Consider the following 25,422-nt stretch of genomic DNA (forward strand, 5'->3'; position numbering starts at 1 on the left):
CTTCACCCCCCTTGGCATTTTTTCTAATTTGTTGCCTTACAACCTGGAATTAAAATTGATTTTTGGGGGTTTGTATCATTTGATTTACACAACATGCCTACCATTTTGAAGATGCAAAATATTCTTTATAAGAAAAAAAAAAAACTGAAAACTTGAGTGAGAGCCACCTTTTGCAGCAATTACAGCTGCAAGTCTCTTTGGGTATGTCTCTATAAGCTTGGCACATCTAGCCACTGGGATTTTTGCCCATTCTTCAAGGCAAAACTGCTCCAGCTCCTTCAAGTTGGATGGGTTCTGCTGGTGTACAGCAATCTTTAAGTCATACCACATATTCTCAATTAGATTGACGTTTGGGCTTTGACTAGGCCATTCCAAGACATTTAAATGTTTCCCCTTAAACCACTCAAGTGTTGCTTTAGCAGTATGCTTAGGGTCATTGTCCTGCTGGAAGGTGAACCTCTGTCCCAGTCTCAAATCTCTGGAAGACAAACAGGTTTTCCTCAAGAATTTCCCTGTATTTAGCACCATCCATCATTCCTTCAATTCTGACCAGTTTCCCAGTCCCTGCCGATGGAATAACATCCCCACAGCATGATGCTGCCACCACCATGCTTCACTGTGGGGATAGTGTTCTCGGGGTGATAAGAGGTGTTGGGTTTGCGCCAGATATAGGGTTTACGTTGATGGCCAAAAAGCTCAATTTTAGTCTTATCTGACCATAGTACCTTTTTCCATATGTTTGGAGAGTCTCCCACATGCCTTTTGGCGAACAGCAAACGTGTTTGCTTATTTTTTTCTTTAAGCAATTACTTTTTTCTGGCCACTCTTCCATAAAGCCCAGCTCTGTGGAGTGAACGGCTTAAAGTGGTCCTATGGACAGATACTCCAATCTCCGCTGTGTAGCTTTGCAGCTCCTTCCGGGTTATCTTTGGTCTCTTTATTGCCTCTCTGATTAATGCCTTCCTTGCCTGGTCTGTGAGTTTTGGTGGGCGGCCCTCTCTTGGCAGGTTTGTTGTGGTGCCATATTCTTTCCCTTTTTAAAATAATGGATTTAATGGTGCTCCGTGGGATGTTCAAAGATTCAGATATTTTTTTATAACCCAACCCTGCTCTGTACTTCTTCACAACTTTGTCCCTGACCTGTTTGGAGAGCTACTTGGTCTTCATGGTGCCGCTTGCTTGGTGGTGCCCCTTTCTTAAAGGTGTTTCAGACTCTGGGGCCTTTCAGAACAGGTGTATATATACTGAGATAATGTGACAGATCATGTGAAACTTACATTGCACACAGGTGAACATTATTTAATGAATGTTGTGATTTCTGAAGGTAATTGGTTGCACCAGATCTTATTTAGGGGCTTCATAGCAAAGGGGGTGAATACATATGCACGCACCACTTTTTTTGTTTTTTTGTTTTTTGTTTTTTTGAAACAAGTTCTTTTTTTCATTTCACTTCACCAATTTGGACTATTTTGCGTATGTCCATTACATGAAATACAAATAAAAATCAATTTAAATTACAGGTTGTAATGCAACCAAATAGGACAAACGCAGACGGGGATGAATACTTTTGCAAGGCACTGTAGACAGGTGTGAGCCTTTCCAAATCATGTCCAATCAATTGAATTTACTACAGGTGGACTTCAATCAAGTTGTAGAAACATCTCCAGGATGATCAATGGAAACAGGATGGATCTGAGCTCAATTTCGAGTCTCATAGCAAAGGGTGTGAATGGTTATATAAATACGGTATTTCTGTATTTTTTTAAAACCTGTTTTCATTTTGCCATTATGGGGTATTGTGTGTAGATTGATGAGGAATACAATAAAAAAAAAAATTGAATATGGCTGTAACGTAACAAAATGTGGAAAAAGGGAAGGGGTCTGAATACTTTCTGAATGCACTGTACATTCGATTAGAACGTATTGTAGCTGATTCTACATGACACAGAATCAGAAGATGAGCAACTCACCATATGCTTCTGGCCCTGGAGAAGGTCTTGTCCACTCTGAAAAGAACAAAACAGAGGTGAGAGTTAGTCTGGCTGCTGTCCCTTATTATCCATTCACTGTTGTTCTGTGGAATTGCTGGATTTGGCCAGATTACACTACAAAAACAATAGATTTGTGTTTAAGGTATTGTGCTCGTTAAAAAGCCAGCTTCATACAGCTATTCTAGAAATGATCCGGCTCGAAGGACCAGTGCTAGAACAGCTGTCTAAAGGAGCTGGCCTTTTTAACAATACTTCTCACAATCCAGCCGTCTCAATCTACTATAATCAACCATTGTAATACAGGGGGTAACCCAAGAGACGGGTGCACTGTCAACAACATGAATATTTCATGTTTGTTTGTTTTCTAACAAAGAGAGACAGTGCAGTACACATAGAAATAGAATGAATAGAATGGACTTGGAAGCTCTAACCCTGGTCATTTGAAATGTAAACTAATGGTACTCTCACAATGGCTGCCCGGTATTGTGATGCAATAATTTCCATGGTAATGTAGAATGTTCATTCAAATGATGCCAACTGACAAGGCTCATGCAATGGAATATATTTTTTGTAATGTCAGTTGAGTTGGCTCAAGACATCACAGCACAAATTGAAAGGTACAAATCTGGGACCAGCGCCGTTGCTAGCTACCAGGGACGTTGCTAGCTACCATGGCTGGTCCCATTGTTGCAAAGAGTTATGGGATATTTAGAATCCTTTGTCATCTTCAACCTAGGCAAGGGTGCACCCAAAATGGCTAACATGTCCACCCATTATGCCATCATTGACTTGAATGGAGACGCCCTTTCTATTTCTATGGCAGTACCTAAACACTATAGTACAGAAAATGGGTTGGGGAGTAGCAGTTACTCTAAATAGTTTCCTGACCACAAAATCAACTTGATCCATATTGATTGCGTGGCGCACCTGTCTTTCGGACAAGGTATGTATGTATGTATGTATGTAAGAAAGGATTTTATTTTATTTTATTTAACCTTTATTTAACTAGGCAAGTCAGATAAGAACAACATCTTATTTACAATGACGGCCTACCAAAAGGCGTCCTGTGGGGACGTGGGCTGGGATTAAAAATATAGATATGTAGGGCAAAACGCACCACAACACTACATAAAGAGAGACCTAAGACAACAACATTGCATAGCAGCAACACATGACAACACATTATGGAAGCAGCACAACATGGTAGCAGCACAAAACATGGTACAAACATTATTGGGCACAGACAACAGCGCAAAGGGCAAGAAGATAGAGACAACAATACATCATGCAAAGCAGCCATAACTGTCAGTAAGAGTGTCCATGATTGAGTCTTTGAATGAAGAGATGGAGATAAAAAGATCAGGACTTCCTAAAGACTTCCTATCCTTCAGGTGACTATTTGAGACCAAAGGGGTTCAAATGGCTTTATTCTTATGATCAAATGATCCACCGTGGATGTGAATGAAATAAACTGCCAGCCTGCTATTCTCAGTTTATGCCAGTAGATGGTACTATGTGACTTGGTACACAAACCAATTTCTGACATGAAATATTTGGGGGAATTTGGCCCATGACCTTTAATGATTGTTGGGAACTAGGGAGTGGGATGTTTAGCATGTCTAAAAAACCTTCTGCAGATGTCTCCTCTCCTGTGCATCTGATCTCACATTAAAGTTTACCCCCTGCTAGGCTGACAGTACATGATCAGATGTCCAAGGCTCTAGTCAAACGCAGTGCACTATGTAGGGAATAGGGTGCTATTTGGGACACACACTAGCTCAACACCCAGTTCACCAGAGGCCCTGAAATCCCCCACAGGTTGGCCTCTGACCAGGGTCCACCCCAGTCTTCTAGTGGAGTTGCAGGAATCCAGGCCTCTTACTCATCTTTCCAGGGACCTCTGTCTATTTCTCACCAGGATTAGTCTGCATTTTCTATGGAATCACAAGCCAACTTACATCCTAGGAACCCCAGTGCTGTTACTGGAAATAGAGCCATCAGTGTGAAAACAACTGATGGGTGACCCCTCTCTGCATGACAAGATAGGCATATTTGTAATTTGAGTTAGAATAGCTTGTAATACAAACAGCAAGCAAGCAAAAACAAACAAGTCAATCACTGTCATTCTCAGCCACTTTCACCTCAAACCTTCAACCTTGTCTATGTATAGGATGAATCTTTCACCTCAAATCTTCAACCTTGTCTATGTATAGGATGAATCTTTCACCTCAAACCTTCAACCTTGTCTATGTATAGGATGAATCTTTCACCTCAAACCTTCAACCTTGTCTATGTATAGGATGAATCTTTCACCTCAAACCTTCAACCTTGTCTATGTATAGGATGAATCTTTCACCTCAAACCTTCAACCTTGTCTATGTATAGGATGAATCTTTCAGAGAAACCCACCCAAGTACTTTAGTAGACATGGTTGATAGAAATAACGTCATGGAATAGTTTACAGCAGTACTATTTCACTGATATTTTGTTAATTTTGAAGGAAAGTCCCATGTGGTTTCTTTACAGAACCAAGAAAACTCTTAAAGCAACTTCCTCTTTCTCAGAAAATAGAGCCTCACTGAGGGGAAACAATGATTCAGAGGGGTAATGACTGTTAAACATTTTTTTTTTTTTTAAATGCATGAAATGAAAATGAAATGTATGTATTCACTACTGTAAGTCGCTCTGGATAAGAGTGTCTGCTAAATGACTAAAATGTAAATGTAAAATGTAATTGTACTTTCACAAATCACTGTCCTCCTCGTTCTTAAAGAAGGACTATTGTCATGTTGTTACAATAGTCCTGAGGGTGCTGTATGCCTGACACACATACTGTAGATAAAAACATTGTACAGTATAGAAAATAAATTATATTACATTTCTTGGGAGGAGTCTGCATTAACTTAATCTGGATCTTATTGTAAGAAGGGTAGTGCAGGCTTCCTTAGCATCACAAGCATAATATTTTCTAATCTTCACATTGTGGGTCTCACCCATTCTCAGGTTGCCTGGAATTCCCATAAAATGAAATCGGCTAGATTATTGGCCAGTGGCTCCAACCTAAAATACCTGCTGGGAATATGTTCTATCCTGTTCTGTTCTTGACGATGAAAGGGGTTGGTCAACATTATAATGTGATATGCCACCCACATTCAGACCGAACACGGGTTGCAAGCTAGTGCAAAAAGAAGCTTTGTATCACTTCAAAACAAGATTGTGGCATCACTGTGAACACTAAGCTACAGTACACACTAAGCTACACTAAGCTGCAGTACACACTAAGCTACACTAAGCCACAGTACACACTAAGCTACAGTACACAATAAGCTACAGTACACACTAATCTACACTAAGCTACAGTACACACTAATCTACACTAAGCTACAGTACACATTAAGCTACAGTTCACACTAAGCTACAGTACACACTAAGCTGCAGTACACACTAAGCTACACTAAGCTACAGTACCCACTAATCTACACTAATCTACAGTACACAATAAGCTACAGTACACACTAATCTACACTAAGCTACAGTACACACTAATCTACACTAAGCTACAGTACACACTAAGCTACAGTACACACTAAGCTACACTAAGCTACAGTACACACTAATCTACACTAAGCTACAGTACACACTAAGCTACAGTACACACTAAGCTACAGTACACACTAAGCGACACTAAGCTACAGTACACACTAAGCTACAGTACACACTAAGCGACACTAAGCTACAGTACACACTAAGCTACAGTACACACTAAGCTACATTACACACTAAGCTACAGTACACTAAGCTACACTAAGCTGCAGTACACATTAAGCTACATTACACACTAAGCTACATTACACACTAAGCTACAGTACACACTAAGCTACACTAAGCTACAGTACACAATAAGCTACAGTACACAATAATCTACACTAAGCTACAGTACACACTAATCTACACTAAGCTACAGTACACACTAAGCTACAGTACACACTAAGCTACACTAAGCTACAGTACACACAAATCTACACTAAGCTACAGTACACACTAAGCTACAGTACACACTAAGCTACACTAAGCTACAGTACACACTAAGCTACACTAAGCTATAGTACACACTAAGCTACACTAAGCGACACTAAGCTACAGTACACACTAAGCGAGACTAAGCTGCAGTACACAATAAGCTACACTAAGCTACAGTACACACTAAGCTACATTACACACTAAGCTACAGTACACTAAGCTACACTAAGCTGCAGTACACACTAAGCTACAGTACACACTAAGCTACAGTACACACTAAGCTACACAAAGCTACAGTATACACTAAGCTACAGTACACACTAAGCTACACAAAGCTACAGTGCACACTAAGCTACAGTACACACTAAGCTACACAAAGCTACAGTATACACTAAGCTACAGTACACACTAAGCTACACAAAGCTACAGTATACACTAAGCTACAGTACACACTAAGCTACACAAAGCTACAGTACACACTAAGCTACACTAAGCTACAGTACACACTACACGTACATTTACATATTTGTTTGGCAATGTTGACGTACTTGTCAACTATCATTGTACATACTGAAGAAGACATGTTATCAGATAAAATATTAAACTGGATCAGGACAAGAACATGATAGGGGCAGAACATACAGAGTTTAAAAATCTGCTCATCCTCATTCTTGTCATTGTATTGTGGGGTGTGTGAAGGGGGTGTGAGTGTTTGTGTACATAGTGTATGTACAGTCCAGTATGGGTGTTTGTTTTTCATGCTGTAGGAGGTGTAGCCTTCTGTACTTCACAGGATAATTGCCCTAGTTTGGTTGACTGGGTGAGGGTTGAGTCAATACAAAAGGAATAAGAAGCAATAATGGAGGAGAAACTAAGCATTTGTGAAGGTAAAACGTCCTATAATAGTCTAATGTCAGACACATTGTATAAGACTAGTCATTATGTTGCTAATGATAATATCCAAAAGTTAAAATGTTTCCACAACAATGAAACATGACCTTTATCTGACTCAGTATCAGTGCAATCAGCACAAAGTGGTATCCCAGTACCAGGCTGACACTTATGGTGATGTATAGCCTTCACAGACAAACTGCCACCTTTACCAGCACGACAAAAGTACTTTCTGCTTCTATGAGTCAGTCATATTTTCACATTCTCAGCCTAGCACTCTTTGCCTGGCCAGTGCCAAACTATAACCACATTGTCCACAAACAATAGAAGCAGTGGCTTTAGTTAGGTCTAGGTTGATAAGTAAGAAGTTATGGATGAGTAGAGCTAGTCCCCTCAGGTAAATAAATGTGGACTGCAGATCTGCAGGTGTTGGGAAACAGCTAAGAGGGTGAAATATAAACCTGACCGGGACACCAATGAGGCAGCGCACAATTGGCCCAGCATCGTCCGAGTTAGTGGAGGGTTTGACCAGCCTTGTCCCATCGTGCTCGAGCGACTCCTTGTGGCGGGCCGGGAGCCTGCAAGCTGAATTCGGTGGCCAGTTGGACGGTGTTTCCTCCGACATATTGGTGCGGCTGGCTTCCGGGTTAAGCGAGCAGTGTGTCAAGAAGCCGTGCAGCTTGGCAGGGTCATATTTCTGAGGACACATGTCTCTTGACCTTCGCCTCTCCCGAGCCCATAGGGGAGTTGCAGCGATAGGACAAGACTGTAACTACCAATTGGGGAGAAAAAGGAGTAAAAGTAAAAACGTACAATATGTTACAAATTTGCAAACGATGCAATATGTTACGAATTTACAAAACGTATTATATGTTACGAATTCTAGCTAGGTGGCTAACATTATCTAGCTCGCTAGGGGTTAGGGTTAAGTTTAGGAGTTAGGTTAAGGAGTTAGGGTTATAATTAGGGGAAGGGTTAGCTAACATGGTAAGTAGTTGGACAGTAGCTAAAAAGTAGTAAGTAATTGAAAAGTTGTATAATTTGATAAAATGCTAAAGTTGTCCTTGATAAGATTCGAACTCGCAACCTTCGGGTTGCTAGACATTCACATTATACACACACCCATCCACCCTTCTTTCATTTTTGCCTTAGGTAACCATTTGCCTTATGTACCATACAAAGCGTAACATACTAAACGGAGCGTCTCGGATTTACATACAGAATAATATGAAATGCTCTGAGCCCAGGTTGAACATAGCTTCCACCGTGACATGGGATCTCACTTCAGGCAACTGGGTAAGGCCGTGTCTACACTTGACATTTACATGCGACTTCTGCTATCAGAATACAAAGATCGCATTGAAAAGACAGGTCTAGATGCACAAAAGTCATATTGCAGTCTGATTGTGTTCAGATCTGGCTGCCCACCATCTGACACATTGGGTGCGGATTTCTCCTGTCTGCACGCAATCAGGCTACCGAAAGCGCATACAATGGGTGACTTCATCAGCACTATGCCCACAAGTCTGTGTTATGGGGGCGAGAGGCACCTTTTCATTATAAAGTTGGGGGAAACACGTTCCTAGCGTGTGAGGAACGTGTTTGCTGGGCTCATAAATGCTGTTGACAAAAACACATTTTTTGGGGGGGCTACAGTTATGCTAACCTGTTTGCAATCCCTTTAGCTTTGCTTGCTAGCTTGTTGGCTAGCTACAGAACTGCCATCAAGTTGTTCAAATGAAATTGTATTGGTTACGTACACATATTTAGCAGATGTTATTGCGGGTGTAGCGAAATGCTTGTGTTCCTAGCTCCAACAGTGTAGTAGTATCTAACAATTCACAACAATATACACATCTAAAAGTAAAAGAATGGAATTATGAAATATACAAATATTAGGACATTCAATGTCGGAGTGTCATTGACTAAATAGAATACAGTATATACATATGAGATGAGTAAAACAGTATGTAAACATTATTAAAGTGACTACTGTTCCATTATTAAAGTGGCCAGAGATTCCATGTCTATGTAGATAGGGCAGCAGCCTCTAAGCTGCAGGATTGAATAACCGGGTGGTAGCCGGCTAGTGATGGCTATTTAACAATCTGATGGCCTTGAGATAGAAGCTGTTTTTCAGTCACTCAGTCCCAGCTTTGATGCACCTGTACTGACCTCGCCTTCTGGATGATAGCGGGATGAACAGGCCGCGGCTCGGATGATTGGTGTCCTTGATTATCTATTTGGCCTTCCTGTGACATCGGGTGCTGTAGGTGTCCTGGAAGACAGGCAGTGTGGCCGTGGTGATGTGTTGGGCAGACCGTACCACCCTCTGGAGAGCCCTGCGGTTGCAGGTGGTGCAGTTGCCGTACCAGGCGGTGATACAGCCAGACAGGATGCTCTCAATTGTGCATCTGTAAACATTTCTGGGGGTCTTAGGGGCCAAGCTGAATTTCTTCAGCCTCCTTCTTCACCACACTGTCTGTGTGGGTGGCACATTTCAGATTGTCACTGATGTGTACGCCGAGGAACTTGAAGCTTTCCACCTTCTCCACTGCGGTCCCGTCAATGTGGACATGGGCGTGCTCCCTCTGCTGTTTCCTGAAGTTCACGATCAGCTCCTTCATTTTGTTGATATTGAGAGAGAGGTTATTTTCCTGGCCCCACTCTGCCAGGGCCCTCACCTCCTCCCTGTAGGCTGTCTCGTCAATGTTGGTAATCAGGCCTACTACTGTTGTGTTGTCTGCAAACTTGATGAGTGAGTTGGAGGCGTGCGTGGCCACACAATCATGGGAGAACATGGGTTGTTGTGTTATTATCATATTTGGCCTATTCCACCGTTTGCAGAATGCATACTGGCATTTGAATATAGCACGTAGAAAGGGAATTAGGACACTATGTGGACATGGTGGAAGTGTAGACGCATGATGTGTTCGGAATTCCATGATCAGAACTTCATGACCAGAATATAAAAACTGCATTCACTGTCAAGTGTAAACACAGCCAAATACACACAATTCCACTTGGCAAAAATATTGCTTTGCATATCTCTGACAAAAACATGTTATGTTAGAATAGAAATGACATTTTCTGAAATGAGTAACACCAACACTAATTATAAAGTTAATTTAAGCAATTGAGTCATGACCGGACAAGATTGCAAAGGAGGTCGTGAGGAGATTGTAAACAAATGTACGAGTATTCAATTGAAAGCTCAAACAACTGTCCTCTTGTAGTGCCAGTGTGTGGGTGACAGAATAGGAACACTACCAGGACTTGTTCCATCTATTTTTTTTATTTTATGATCATTTTAAATGCAGAATAAAATTGGAATAATGACTCCTATATTCCCCATGCAAACTATTTAAAGCTGACAGTTAGCTGTATGACATTGTGTTTTCATGCATACATCATTCGCATCACGGACATGTGCTTTCTAAAGGTATTGTAACCATGAATTCAAAGGCTCTATGTTCTGTATATAATAGCGTTCAGTGAAATGAAAGGTGCCTGAATATCTAGAGGTGGTTGAATGTCTATTCTGCATTTTAATAAAGCTGATTCTCTCCTCCACCCTTCCTCTATTCAGCTGACTAGAAGAACTGTGATGAAAATAAAAACTAACTGGGAATCATTCAAAATACAGGACCAGTCAAACATTTTGACACACCAACTTATTCAAGCTTTTCTTTATTTTTACTATTTTCTACACTGTAGAATAATAGTGAAGACATCAAAACTGAAAAAACAAATATGGAATCATGTAGTAACCAAAAGTGTTAAACAAATCTAAATATATTTTTGATTCTTCAAAGTAGCCACCCTTTGTCTTGATTCTTGATTACAGCTTCGCACACTCTTGGCATTCTCTCAACCAGCTTCACCTGGAATGCTTTTCCAACAGTCTTGAAGGAGTTCCCACATATACTGAGCACTTGTTGGCTGCTTTTCCTTCACTCTGCGGTTCAACTCATCCCAAACCATCTCAATTGGGTTGAGGTCGGGTGATTGTGGAGGCCAGATGCAGCACTCCATCACTCTCCTTCTTGTTCAAATAGCCCTTACACAGCCTGAAGGTGTGTTGGGTCATTGTCCTGTTGAAAAACAAATTATAGTCCCACTAAGCACAAACCACATGGGATGGTGTATTGCTGCAGAATGCTGTGGTAGCCATGCTGGTTAAGTGTTTCTTGAATTCTAAATAAATCACTGACAGTGTAACCAGCAAAGCACCCCCACACCATCACACCTCCTGCTCCATGCTTCATGGTGGTAACTACACATGTGGAGATCATCCGTTCACCTTTCCTGTGGCGGTCCTCGTGAGAGCCAGTTTCATCATATTGCTTGAAGGTTTTTGCAAATGCACTTGAAGAAACTTTCAAAGTTCTTGAAATTTTCCAGATTGACTGACCTTCATGTCTTAAAGTAATGATGGACTGTCATTTCTCTTTGCTTATTTGAGCTGTTCTTGCCACAATATGGACTTGGTCTTTTACCAAATAGGGATATCTTCTGTATACCACCCCTACCTTGTCACAACACAACTGATTGACTCAAATGCATTAAGAAGGACAGAAATTCCACAAATTAACTTTTAACAAGGCACACCTGTTAATTGAAATGCATTCCAGGGGACTACCTTATGAAGCTGGTTGAGAGAATGCCAAGACTGTAAAGCTGTCATCAAGACAAAGGGTGGCTACTTTGAAGAATTTAGATTTATTACAACTATTAAAACATGATTCCATTTGTGTTATTTCATCATTTTGATATCTTCACTATTATTCCACAATGTAGAAAATTGTGAAAATAAAGAAACCCTGGAATGAGTAGGTGTGTCCAACTTTTGACTGGTACTGTAGATCGGAAAGAAATAATTACAAAAAGCCTCTGAACAAACGGCTTCCATACCATCCTCCAATTCAATGTCTGATATAACTATTGGCCAACAACAATAGTGAATATGAGCCCAGGTCTAGAGCCAGCAGGCTCTGTACTGTATAACATGGGCAGCTGAATGAGCCCATTGATGGAGTAAATGAGAGTGAAGTGGCTGAATGTGCACATTGATGCTCCGGTACAGTGGAGTACAGTGAGTCTGTGTGGCTGGGACTGTGAACACACACTGGTACCAGAGCAGAGTAGAGCAAGACCATGCTAACAGGGCGAGGCTATGCCATTGCTGGCCTGGTTATAACAGATTACACCAGTCACCTCTGGGACACACACACACACACACATACACACACAGCCTCAGGAGCCTGAAGGTCAGCACACTTGTTTGGTAACACATGTCATAAACCATGCATCATTAAGCCTTGATCAGAAACATGACAGCTGTCATAGCTTCTATGATAATTCTTGACAAATGGCCTTTCAATGCCACGTGGTCCAAAGTTCTATCTAGTTACAGTAGCTGAGATCTATACATTCTGTTATCACAGGAGCACTGTGTTAACAGGCATCAATTACATTATACACACAACTGCACTGTACACAACTGAAACAACACTTCCCACCTGTTCTGTGCAAGTCATTATTATGGATCCAAGTTCATCTCATGCTTTTCCCTGTTCCTCCAAAGCAGGGTACAGTAGCTTTCCATTGTGAATATCAATGTGAATGTCAGGGTGAATATAAATACTGTTAACAGTGATTGACTAGCACTCTCTCCAGCCCTCTTGTATGGCATAGATATCCTGCTTGTTTTGCCCTATGCCTTGCCATGTAATCATTGACTGATCTTTTGTCATGCAAACTTGACCATAATGACAAAGAAATGATGCCCACTCCATGTTGTTTTTGTATAGGGATGGGCACGATTATTTAATTATTTCAATATCCGAATGGACTTTTGTATTTGATTACTTGGGAGAGTATTACATTTTGAGAAGAAAAAAATATAGGCCTATTAATAATGAAACGGCTTCAAATGATCTATGTGGCATTGTTAAATAGCCTACAAGGATAGACCATTACATTTGAAATTGAAATAAAACAGAAGTTTTATGACAGTTTTATGAGTGCACCCCTAAAGAAATGCACAGGTAGCCTACATGCTTCACGTGTAGCTTGTTGTCATTGTTGGTCAATCAAAGCAGCACCACGGAGGCTCCATGTGTACATTTACATTCTAGTCATTTAGCAGACGCTCCTATCCAGAGCGACTTACAGTAGTGAAGGCATACATTTCATACATTTTTTCCCCCCCGTGCTAGTCCCCCGTGGGAATCGAAACCACAACCCTGGCATTGCAAACACCATGCTCTACCAACTGAGCCACACGGGACCAAGTGTAGCAAGTGAAGTGGGAGATTTCTTATCAATGTGAAATGGATCAACCAGCAGGTAGGCTGTTGTTTCATATGAATGGAGTTGTTGTAGACAAGTACAGGGAGCGCAACAAAATAGCCTCAATTAGCCTAGCTACTTTAGCTACATTGAACAAAAATATAAATGCAACATGTAAAGTGTTGGTCCCATGTTTCATGAGCTGAAATAAAAGATCCCAGAAATGTGTTTACATCCCTGTTAGTGGGCTTTCCTCGTTTGCCAAGATAATCGATCCATCTGACAGGTCAGATCAAGAAGCTGATTAAACAGCATGATCATTACACAGGTGCACCTTGTGCTGGGGACAATAAAAGTCCACTCTAAAATGTGCAGTTTTGTCACACAACATAATTCCACAGGTGTCTTTGATAGAGCGTACAATTTTTTTATTTTTATGTATTTCACCTTTATTTAACCAGGTAGGCCAGTTGAGAACAAGTTTTCATTTACAACTGCGACCTGGCCAAGATGAAGCAAAGCAGTGCGACAAAAACAACAACACATGGGGTAAACAAACGTACAGTCAATAACACAATAGAAAAAAATATGTTCAGTGTGTGCAAATGTAGTAAGGTTAGGGAGGTAAGGCAATAAATAAGCCATAGTGGCGAAATAATTACAATTTAGCATTAACACTGGAGTGATAGACGTGCAGATGATAATGTGCAAGTAGAGATACTGTGATGCAAAAGAGCAAAAAAATAAATAACAATACGGGGATGAGGTAGCTGGGTGTGCTATTTACAGATGGGTTGTGTACAGGTACAGTGATCGGTATGCTGCTCGGACAGCAACAGCAATTGCCATGCAGGAATGTCCACCAGAGCTGTTGCCAGAGACTTTAATGCTCTTTTCTTTACCATAAACTGCCTCCAACGTCATTTAAAAAAATTGGGCAGTATGTCCAACTGGCCCCACAACCGCAGACCACATGTACCCACGCCAGCCCACGACCTCTACATACCGTGACGAGATCCTGAGGACCATTGTTGTGCCATTCATCCACCGTCATCACCTCATGTTTGAGCAAGATAATGCATGGCCCCATGTCACAAGGATCTGTACACAATTCCTGGAAGCTGAAAATGTCCCAGTTCTTCCATGGTCTGCATATTAACTAGATGTCACCCATTGAGCATGTTTGAGATGATCTAGATTGAGTGTACAACAGCGACTTACAATTCCTGCCAATATCCAGAAACTTCCCACAGCCATTGAAGAGGAGTGGGACAACATTCCACAGGCCGCAATCAACATCCTGATCAACTGAAAGAGATGTGTCGGGCTGCTTGAGGCAAATGGTGGTCAAATCAGATACTGACTGGTTTTCTGATCCACACCCCTACCTTTTTTTAAGGTATCTGTGACCAACATACAGTTGAAGTCGGAACTTCACATACACTTAAGTTGGAGTCATTAAAACTTGTTTTTCAACCACTCCACAAATTTCTTGTTAACAAACTATAGTTTTGGCAAGTCGGTTAGGACATCTACTTGGTGCATGACACAAGTAAAATTTTCCAACAATTGTTTACAGATAGATTATTTCACTTTTAATTCACTGTATCACAATTCCAGTGGGTCAGAAGTTTACATACACTAAGTTGACTGTGCCTTTAAACAGCTTGGAAAATTCCAGAAAATGTCATGGCTTTAGAAGCTTCTGATAGGCTAATTGACATAATTTGAGTCAATTGGAGGTATACCTGTGGATGTATTTCAAGGCCTACCTTCAAACTCACTGTCTCTTCGCTTGATATCATGGGGAAATCAAAAGAAATCAGCCAAGACCTCCACAAGTTTGGTTCATCCTTGGAAGCAATTTCCAAATGCCTGAAGGTACCACGTTCCTCAGTACAAACAATAGCACGCAAGTATAAACACCATGGGACTACGCAGACATCATACCACTCAGGAAGGAGATGCGTTCTGTCTCCTAGAGATGAACGTACTTTGGTGCGAGAAGTGCAAATCAATCCCAGAACAACAGCAAAGAACCTTGTGAAGATGCTGAAGGAAACAGGTACAAAAGAATCTATATCCACAGTAAAACGAGTCCTATATCGACAAAACCTGAAAGGCCACTCAGCAAGGAAGAAGCCACTGCTCCAAAACCGCCATAAAAAAAGCCAGACTACGGTTTGCAACTGAGCATGGGGACAAAGATTGTACTTTTTAGAGAAATGTCCTCTGCTCTGATGAATCAAAAATAGAACTGTTTGGCCATAATGACCATAGTTATGTTTGGGGGAAAAAGGGGGAGGCTTGCAAGCCGAAGAACACCATCCCAACCGTGAAGCACGGGGGAGGCACCAGAGTGACTGGGGCACCTCACAAAATAGATGGCATCATGAGGTTGGAAAATTATGTGGATATATTGAAGCAACATCTCAAGACATCCGTCAGGAAGTTAAAGCTTGGTTGAAAATGGGTCTTCCAAATGGACAATGACCCCAAGCATACTTCCAAAGTTGTGGCAAAATGGCTTAAGGACAACAAAGTCAAGGTATTGGAGTGGCCATCACAAAGCCCTGACTTCAATCCTAAAGAAAATGTGTGGGCAGAACTGAAAAAGTGTGTGCGAGCAAGGAGGCCTACAAACCTGACTCATTTACACCAGCTCTGTCAGGAGGAATGGGACAAAATTCACCCAACTTATTGTGGGAAGCTTGTGGAAGGCTACTCAAAACATTTGACCCAAGTTAAACATTTTAAAGGCAATGCTACCAAATACTAATTGAGTGTATGTAAACTTTTGACCCACTGGGAATGTGATGAAAGAAATAAAAGCTGACATAAATAATTCTCTCTACTATTATTCTGACATTTCACATTCTTAAAATGAAGTGGTGATCCTAACTGACCTAAGACAGGGAATCTTTACTAGGATTAAATGTCAGGAATTGTGAAAAACGGAGTTTAACGTATTTGTCTAAGGTGTATGTAAACTTCCAACTTCAACTGTATGTATTCCCAATCATGTGAAATCCATAGATTAGGGCCTAATGAATTTATTTAAATCCTTGAAATTATTGCATGTTGCTTTTATATTTTTGTTCAGTTAGCTGACTACCTTAGCTGGCTACTGTAGCTAGCTAACTTATTTTCAATGATTTGATGCAGTCAAGACAAGCCCTAACAGATGGTATGATAGACAGACAGACTTGTTGCAGACATAAATGATCTAACTAGCACAAGTTGGTTTGGCTACTTCCTTTCTCTCCCTCTCTGCCACACATATAGACTGTCTCACACACCGGCCCCTGCTCGTCTCTCACCCCTCCCCCAACCTCTTTCTGAAACAAGCAGAGCACAGTGCACCGGCTTCCTCGAGTCGCCCGAGCATGTCTTAATTGAAGTAGAAAAAATAATCATTACAAAATTAAAACTAATGTATTTCGACTATCCAGATATTTCAAAATATAATGATAATGAAATCATTTCAAATGCCCATCCCTATTTGTGTGTTGTGTGTTCTGTAGAGATTCGAGAATTTTTTTTTTTTTTACTCAAACAAGGTTGGATACAACCCTCTTGTGAGAAAGTGACATAGTGCGCTTGTAGGTGAATATTGGTTCTAAACAACAATAAAGTATCCTTCAGTAAAAGTAAGGCATCTTTTCATCAATTGACCAGGACTATCATTGAAGGATGCTCCTCTACTCAAATCAGCTGACTGCTTTGCTATGAATCTACCATTTGTTGCTGGCCTGCTCCACTTTCACAACAATGAGCCTTCCACTCTGCTGTTCTTGAACAGGGTCTACACACACTGATCCATGTCTTGTTTTCCCTCTTTGCAAATGCACTGTAGCAAAAATAACAGGAGGGGAGAGATCCATAGCGAGCACATGCAGCCTCTCTGTCTGTGTGTCTGGTCTTGAGCCATGGGGGAGATGAGTGTGTGTTCAGATCTGGGACAAAGACATACCTCACTGTTTATTTCATGAGTCCCATGAAGAGTGTATGAGGAAGGGGATATGGGCTGTGTGCTAAGGGAGAGACCATGGAGGAGACTACAACATGGAGGAGACTACAACATGGAGGAGACTACAAAGAGATAACAAATGAAACTGTCTCATTTAGGATATGACAGAGACAGAGCCCATGGCTCACCATGTATTGGGCTGGACTGCTCGGGGGAAACCAACCGACAACCCGTGGTTAGTCTACACAAAATCCCCTGCATGGAGACAGCAGTCCTAAAGAGACCCCTAAAAAAAGGAACTGAGTAGGACTGACTACCGCAGCGCCAAATAATAAAATGTACAGTATACTATGTCAATTAATCCATTGGATTGTGAACAGACTCGATTCTGAGAGGATAACATATCCATATCAGTATTCATGAAATGTACCTCAATAAATATCTTACATGAGGTGGAAACTAAAAACCTTTAAAGGATTATGTGACAAATGGTGTTGGAAGCCCTGGTTTGGAGATGAGGGGACATTTAAATGAGAGAAAGTAGAGTGACGGAAATACCAATCTATAGACAGAATAGTTTAATTCCTCACAGTGAATGCCAAAGGGACGCAAGGGGAGAATACAGTGGATGTCACCTGGTGATGTGGGAAATCAGACTGACCTATCAAAATGCCAAAAGTGCAAACAAAGTGGAAAGTGCCAACAGATATACAATTAAAATCCTCCTAATTCTTAAAATCTGTTTTCCACAAGCAACTGGAACAATACATAAGATGGGGGCATAAGTGTTATCAGTTTTGAGTTTTGTACTTAGAGATTTGAAAATATTCCACTTCGATCATAAAATGTTTTGACAAAGTGATTGAAAAATGTTTTATGTACTGAAACTTTGATTGTACATTCATTGGGGTTTCACATATCTTTCACCCGAGTCAATCCGATCCATTGGCCAGCATGCATTCACTGTAAAATAAACTGGATGATCTCTGTTTGAGATACCTTATGTTTCACCGAGTCATGGCTGAACGAAGACACGGATCATATGGAGCTGGCTTGCTTTTCCGTGCATTGGCAGGACAGAACAGCTACGTCTGGTATGACGAGGGGTGGGGGTGTGTGTCTATTTGTCAATAACAGCTGGTGCGCAATGTCTAATATTAAAGAAGTCTCGAGGTATTGCTCGCCTGAGTTAGAGTACCTCATGATAAGCTGTAGATCACACTATCTACCAAGATAACTTTCATCTATATTATTCGTAGCCGTCTATTTATCACCACAAACCGATACTGACACTAAGACCACACTCAACAAGCTGTATAAGGCCATAACCAAACAAGAAAATGCTCATCCAGAAGTGGCGCTCCTAGTGGCCGGGGGACTTTAATGCAGGCAAACTTAAATCCCTTTTACCTCATTTCTACCAGCATATCACAGGTGCAAGCAGAGGGAAAAAAACTCTAGATCACCTTTACGCAACACACAGAGGTGCATACAAAGCTCTCCCTTGCCCTCCATTTGGAAAATCTGACCATAATTCTATCCTCCTGATTCCTGCTTACAAGCAAATACTAAAGCAGGAAGTACCAGTGACTCGCTCAATATGGAAATGGTCAGATGACGCGGATGCTATGCTACAGGACTGTTTTGCTAGCACAGACTAGAATATGTTCTGGAATTCATCCAATGGCATTGAGGACTATACCACCTCTTTTTCCGGCTTCATCAATAAGTGCATCGAAGATGTCGTCCCCACAGTGACCGTACGTACATATCCCAACCAGAAGCCATGGATTACAGGCAACATCCGCACGAGCTAAAGGCTAAAGCTGCCGCTTTCAAGGAGCGGGACACTAATCCGGAGGCTTATAAAAAATCCTACTATGCCTTCAGACGAACCATCAAACAGGCAAAATGTCAATACAGGACTAAGATTGAATCCTATCACACCGGCTCAGACGCTCTTCAAATGTGGCAGGGCTTGCAAACTATTACAGACTACAAAGGGAAACCCAGCCGCAAGCTGCCCAGTGACGCGAGCCTACCAGATGAGCTAAATGCCTTTTATGTTCGCTTCAAGGCAAGCAACACTGAAGCATGCATGAGAGCACCAGCTGTTCCATAAAACTGTGTGATCATGCTCTCCATAGCCAATGTGAACAAGACCTTTAAACAGGTCAACATTCACAAGGCCGGAGGCCCAGACGGATTACCAAGGCGTGTACTCAGTAAATGCGCGGACCAACTGGCAAGTGTCTTCACTGACATTTTCAACCTCTCCCTGACCGAGTCTGTAATACCTACATGTTTCAAACAGACCACCATAGTCCCTGTGCCCAAGAAAGCAAAGGTAACGTAGCTAAATGACTACCGCTCCTAGCACTCACATCGGTAGCCATTATCCCGGAAACACTAGACCCACTCCAATTTGCATACCGCCTCAACAGATCCACAGATGACAAAATCTCAAGAGCACCCCACACTGCCCTTTCCCACCTGGACAAAAGGAACACCTATGTGAGAATGCTGTTCATTGACTACAGCTCAGAGTTCAACACCATAGTGCCCACAAACTCATCACTAAGCTAAGGACCCTGGGACTAAATACCTCCCTCTGCAACTGGATCCTGGACTTCCTGACAGGCCGCCCCCAGGTGATAAGGGTAGGCAACAACACAACTGACACCCTGATCCTCAACACAGGGGCCCCTCAGAGGTGCGTACTTAGTGCCCTCCTGTACTCCTTGTTCACCCACGACTGCGTGGCCAAACACAACTCTAACATCATCATTACGTTTGCTGGCGACACAACAGTGGTAGGCCTGATCACCAACAACGATGAGACAGTCTATAGGGAGGAGGTCATAGACTTGGCAGTGTGGTGCCAGAACTACAATGTCTCCCTCAATGTGAGCAAGATAAAGGAGCTGATCGTGGACTACAGGAAAAGGAGGGCCGAAAAGGCCCCCATTATTAACATCCACAGGGCTGTAGTGGGGCGGATCAAGAGTTTCTAATTCCTTGATGTCCACACCACCTACAAACTATCATGGTCCAAACACACCAAGACAGCCGTGAAGAGGACACAACAACACCTTTTCCCCCTCAGGAGACTGGAAAGATGTGGCTTGGGTCCCCAGATCCTCAAAAGGTTCTACAGCTGCACCATCAAGAGCATCCTGACTGATTGCATCACCACCTGGTATGGCAACTGCTCGGCATCAGACCGTAAGGCGCTACTCTGCATTGAACTGCATTGTAGGTTAAGCGCTTGTAAAGTAAGCATTTCACGGTAAGGTCTACACCTGTTGTATTCATCACATGTAACAAATAACATTTGATTTGATTTGAAACACCTTGTACATTTTTAGGTTGCAGGAATTGTGTACAGATCCTTGCGACATGGGGCCGTTCATTATCATGCTGAAACATGAGGTTAAGGGTGGAGGATGAGTGGCAATACAATGGGCCTCAGGATCTCTTCACGGTATCTCTGTGCATTCAAATTGCCATCGATAAAATGCAATTGTGTTCGTTGTCCTAAGCTTATGCCTGACAATACCATAACCCCACCGCCACCATGGGGCACTTTGTTCACAACGTTGACATCAGCAAACCTCTCGCCCACATGACGCCATCTGCCCGGTACATTTGAAACTGGGATTCCCACGTGAAGAGAAAACTTCCACTGAAGTTGGTTACGACGCCAAATTTCAGTCAGGTCAAGACCCTGGTGAGGACGACTAGCATGTAAATGAGCTTCCCTGAGACTGTTTCCGACCGTTTGAGCAGAAGTTCTTCTGTTTTGCAAACTCGCAGTTTCATCAGCTGTCCGGGTGTTTTGTCTCAAACGATCCCGCAGGTGAAGATGCTGGATGTGGAAGTCCTGGGCTCGCATGGTTACACGTGGTCTGCGGTTGTGAGGCCGGTTGGACTTACTGCCAAATTCTCTAAAATGAGTTGGAGACGGCTTATAGTAGAGACATGAACATTACATTTTCTGGCAACAGCTCTGGTGGACATTACTGCAGTCAGCAAGCCAATTGCACGCTCCCTCAAAACAATATTTTGATTCAGTAGTTTTTGATCAGTTTTGATCAGTTTGAGTAAGTGTTAGTTGATTTATATTGTTAACAAATGAAAATAAAATCATATCAAATGTGAAGTGAATATTGTATTTTGAAAATCAGATAGATTGAATATATTCTATATGCAAATTGAAAGATTGATTTGATGCAGTTAACAGGTGAATTTGTTTGTTGTATTTAGCCAATTGAAAATGTGCTTAGTGTTTTGAAACATGAGCCACAAACTTGTGAAATTGCACCAAAGTGATTGAAAAAAACGGTATGAGGTAAAAATACAGAAATGCACACTGTTCAGCAGTTATCAAACTATATAAACTCAGCAAAAAAAAGAAACGTCCTCTCACTGTCAACTGCGTTTATTTTCAGCAAACTTAACATGTGTAAATATTTGTATGAACATAACAAGATTCAACAATTGAGACATAAACTGAACAAGTTCCACAGACATGTGACTAACAGAAATGGAATAATGTGACCCTGAACAAAGGAGGGGGGGGGGGGGGTCAAATTAGAACAACAACGGAAGCCCGAGAGGCAGCTCCAAAAAATGTATTGGGGGGGCACACGGGGAGATTGGCGGAGTCAGGGTTTAGACCTGAGCCAACTCCACGTGTTTACCGTGGGGAGCGTGTGACCAGTCAGGCACCGTGTTATGCGGTGATGCGCACTGTATCTCCAGTGCGCATTCACAGCCCGGTGCGCTCGTTGCCGGCTCCCCGTACTTGCCGGGCTAAAGTGAGCATCCAGCCAGGATGGGTTGTGCCGGCTCAGCGCTCCTGGTCTCCAGTACACCTCCTCGGTCCAGGATATCCTGCGCCGGCTCCAGTCCGGAGCCTCCAGCGACGGTCAGCAGTCCGGAGCCTCCAGCGACAGCCTCCGGAGACGGTCCTCCAGTCCGGAGCCTCCGGAGACGGTCCTCCAGTCCGGAGCCTCCGGAGACGGTCCTCCAGTCCGGAGCCTCCGGAGACGGTCCTCCAGTCCGGAGCCTCCGGAGACGGTCCTCCAGTCCGGAGCCTCCTGCGACGGTCCTCCAGTCCGGAGCCTCCAGCGACGGTCCTCCAGTCCGGAGCCTCCAGCGACGGTCCTCCAGTCCGGAGCCTCCAGCGACGGTCCTCCAGTCCGGAGCCTCCAGCGACGGTCCCCAGTCCGGAGCCTCCAGCGACGGTCCCCAGTCCGGAGCCTCCAGCGATGACCTCCATCGACAGTCCTCCAGTCCGGAGCCTCCAGCGACGGTCCCCAGTCCGGAGCCTCCAGCGACGGTCCCCAGTCCGGAGCCTCCAGCGAAGGTTCCCAGTCCGGAGCTTACAGGGGGGGTTCCTAGCCTGGAGTCCCCGACGACGATCTACGGTCCGGAGGTCCCGGCGACAATCCCTGAGGTCCCGGCGCCACCGAAGTGGGGGGAGCCTCAAACGGAGCGGGGTCTGCGTCCCGCACCGGAGCCTCCACCGAGAGTAGATGCCCACCCGGAACCTCCCCTATAGGTTCAGGTTTGCGGCCAGAGTCCGCACCTTTGGGGGGGGGGGGGGGGTACTGTCACGCCCTGACCTTAGAGATCCTTATTATTCTCTATGTTTGGTTAGGTCAGGGTGTGACTCAGGTGGGAAAGTCTATGTTTTCTATTTCTTTGTTTTTGGCCGAGTGTGGTTCCCAATCAGAGGCAGCTGTCTATCGTTGTCTCTGATTGGGGATCATATATAAGTTGTCATTTTCCTTTTGGGTTTTGTGGGATCTTGTTTTCTGTTTAGTGTCTGTGCCTGACGGAACTGTTCGCTTTCGTTTGTTGCTGTAGTTATTTTGTTTTACTGTTTCTTGAATAAATGAATCATGAACACTTACCACGCTGCGCCTTGGTCTACTTCTACCACCAATGAGAGCCATTACAGACTTGCCGATCAAGCTCTTTCCAAAAGCCTTATCTCTGATGAAGCAAGCTAAATGACACGTGTTGTTTCCTTAGCTAGCTAGCTAAATGCCAAATGGATCTGTCAACCCTCACGTATCTGAAAATACAGTGGCAAGAAAAAGTATCTGAACCCTTTGGAATTACCTGGATTTCTGCATTAAATTGGTCATCAAATTTGATCTGCTCTTCCTCTAAGTCACAACAATAGACAAACATAGTGTGCTTAAACAAATAACACGCAACTTATTGTATTTTTGTTGTCTATATAGAATACATCATTTAAACATTCACAGTGTAGGTTGGGAAAAGTATGTGATCCCCCTAGGATAATGATTTCTCCAAAATCTAATTGTTCAGGAGTCAGCTAACCTGGAGTCCAATCAATGAGACGAGATTGGAGATGTTGGTTAAAGCTGCCCTGTAAAACACACTCACAATATTTGAGTTTGCTACTCACAAGAAGAATTTCCTAATGTGAACCACGCCTCGAACAAAAGAGATCTCAGAAGACCTAAGATTAAGAATGGTTGACATGCAAAAAGCTGGCAAGGGTTACACAAGTATCTCTAAAAGCCTTGATGTTCATCAATCCATGGTAAGAGAAATGATCTATAAATGGATAAAGTTCAGCACTGTTGCTACTTTCCCTGGGAGTGGCTGTCCTGCAAAGATGACTGCAAGAGCACAGCGCAGAATGCTCAATGAGGTTAATTAAGAAGAATCCTAGAGTGTCAGCTAAAGACTTACAGAAATCTCTGGAACACGATAACATCTCTACTTTGACGAGTCTACGATACGTAAAACACTAAACAAGAATGGTGCTCATAGGAGGATACCATGGAAGAAGCAACTGCTGTCCAAAAGAAAACATTGCTGCACATCTGAAGTATGGAAAAGTGCACCTGGATGTTCCACAGCGCTACTGGCAGAATATTCTGTGGACAGATGAAACTACAGCTGAATTGTTTGGAAGGAACACACAACACTATGTGTGGAGAAAAAAATGCACAGCACACCAACATCTCATCCCAATTGTAAAGTATGGTGGAGGGAGCATCATGTTTTGGGGCTGCTTTGCTGCCTCAGGGCCTGGACAGCTTGCTATCATCGACGGGAAAATGAATTCCCAAGTTTATCAAAACATTTTGCAGGAGAATGTTAGGCTATCTGTCCGCCAATTGAAGCTCAACAGAAGTTTGATGATGCAACAGGACAACAACCCAAAACACAGAAGTAAATCAACAACAGAATGGCTTCAACAGAAGAAAATACACCTTCTGGAGTGGCCCAGTCAGAGTCCTGACCTCAACCCGATTGAGATGCTGTGGCATGACCTCAAGAGAGCAGTTCACACCAGACATCCCAAGAATATTGCTGAACTGAAACAGTTTTGTAAAGAGGAATAGTCCAAAATTCCTCCTGACTGTTGTGCCGGTCTGATCCGAAACTACAGAAAACGCTTGGTTGAGGTTATTGCTGCCAAAGGAGGGTCAACCAGTTATTAAATCCAAGGGTTCACATACCTTTTCCACCCTGCATTGTGAATGTTTACACAGTGTGTTCAATAAAGACATTGAAAATGTATAATTGCTTGTATGTTATTAGTTAATGCAGACTGTGTTTGTCTATTGTTGTGACCTAGATGAAGTTCAGATCAAATTTTATGACCAATGTATGCAGAAATCCAGGTATTTCCAAAGGGTTCACATCCTTTTTCTTGCCACTGTACATGATCAATTGATGTTGACTAATCATGAAAGTATGCAGTTACTTGATGTATAACTCCGATGATAGCACTAAATGGGGAATAATTGGAAATGTGTAGTTTTGACTATGCTCTTCCAAGAGGTGATGATATTAAAACCAAATAGTTTAAACATTTATTTAACAATCTCTTGAAAACGCCATGTAGTTGCCAATGGTTTTAGTATAGCTAGGGGTCTCCTTGCCCCCCAGCAGCCAAATCGAACGCTCCGCACCGTATTGTGACGTTTTATTGATAATGGCCTATTGAAAATGTGCTTAGAGTTTTGAAACACAAGCCATTTTGATTATCTGTTTTAAATGTTTGTGCCTAGAGTTGTGAAAATGTACAACATACTTGTGAAAATTGCACCAAAGTGATTGAAAACACCTAATTGTGGTGTTAATTCCTACATGGTGTCTATAGGGGAGTATCCAGCAGGTCAGAGGAGGGAGAAGCCACCTGAGACCTCCATTTACACTGTTACTGGAAAACCTAGGATACCGTACAGTACAACACAAAAA

At 42.5% G+C, this 25,422-nt stretch overlaps 1 protein-coding gene across 8 annotated transcripts in view; it reads right to left on the minus strand.

The window, feature by feature from the left end:
• LOC106572387 (rap1 GTPase-activating protein 1) overlaps positions 1 to 25,422 on the minus strand; it is an 89,028-nt gene that overhangs the window by 62,654 nt on the left and 952 nt on the right. For all 8 annotated transcript variants that reach the window (XM_014146483.3, XM_014146486.3, XM_045696217.2 and 5 more), the window contains exon 2: positions 1,971 to 2,006. In XM_014146483.3, the coding sequence (XP_014001958.3) occupies positions 1,971 to 2,006 (36 nt within the window). The remainder of the gene's footprint in view (positions 1 to 1,970; positions 2,007 to 25,422) is intronic.

This window comes from Salmo salar, chromosome 15 (genome assembly GCF_965601325.2).
Source record: "Salmo salar chromosome 15, fSalSal1, whole genome shotgun sequence".
In the NCBI taxonomy this organism is placed as follows: Eukaryota; Metazoa; Chordata; class Actinopteri; order Salmoniformes; family Salmonidae; genus Salmo; species Salmo salar.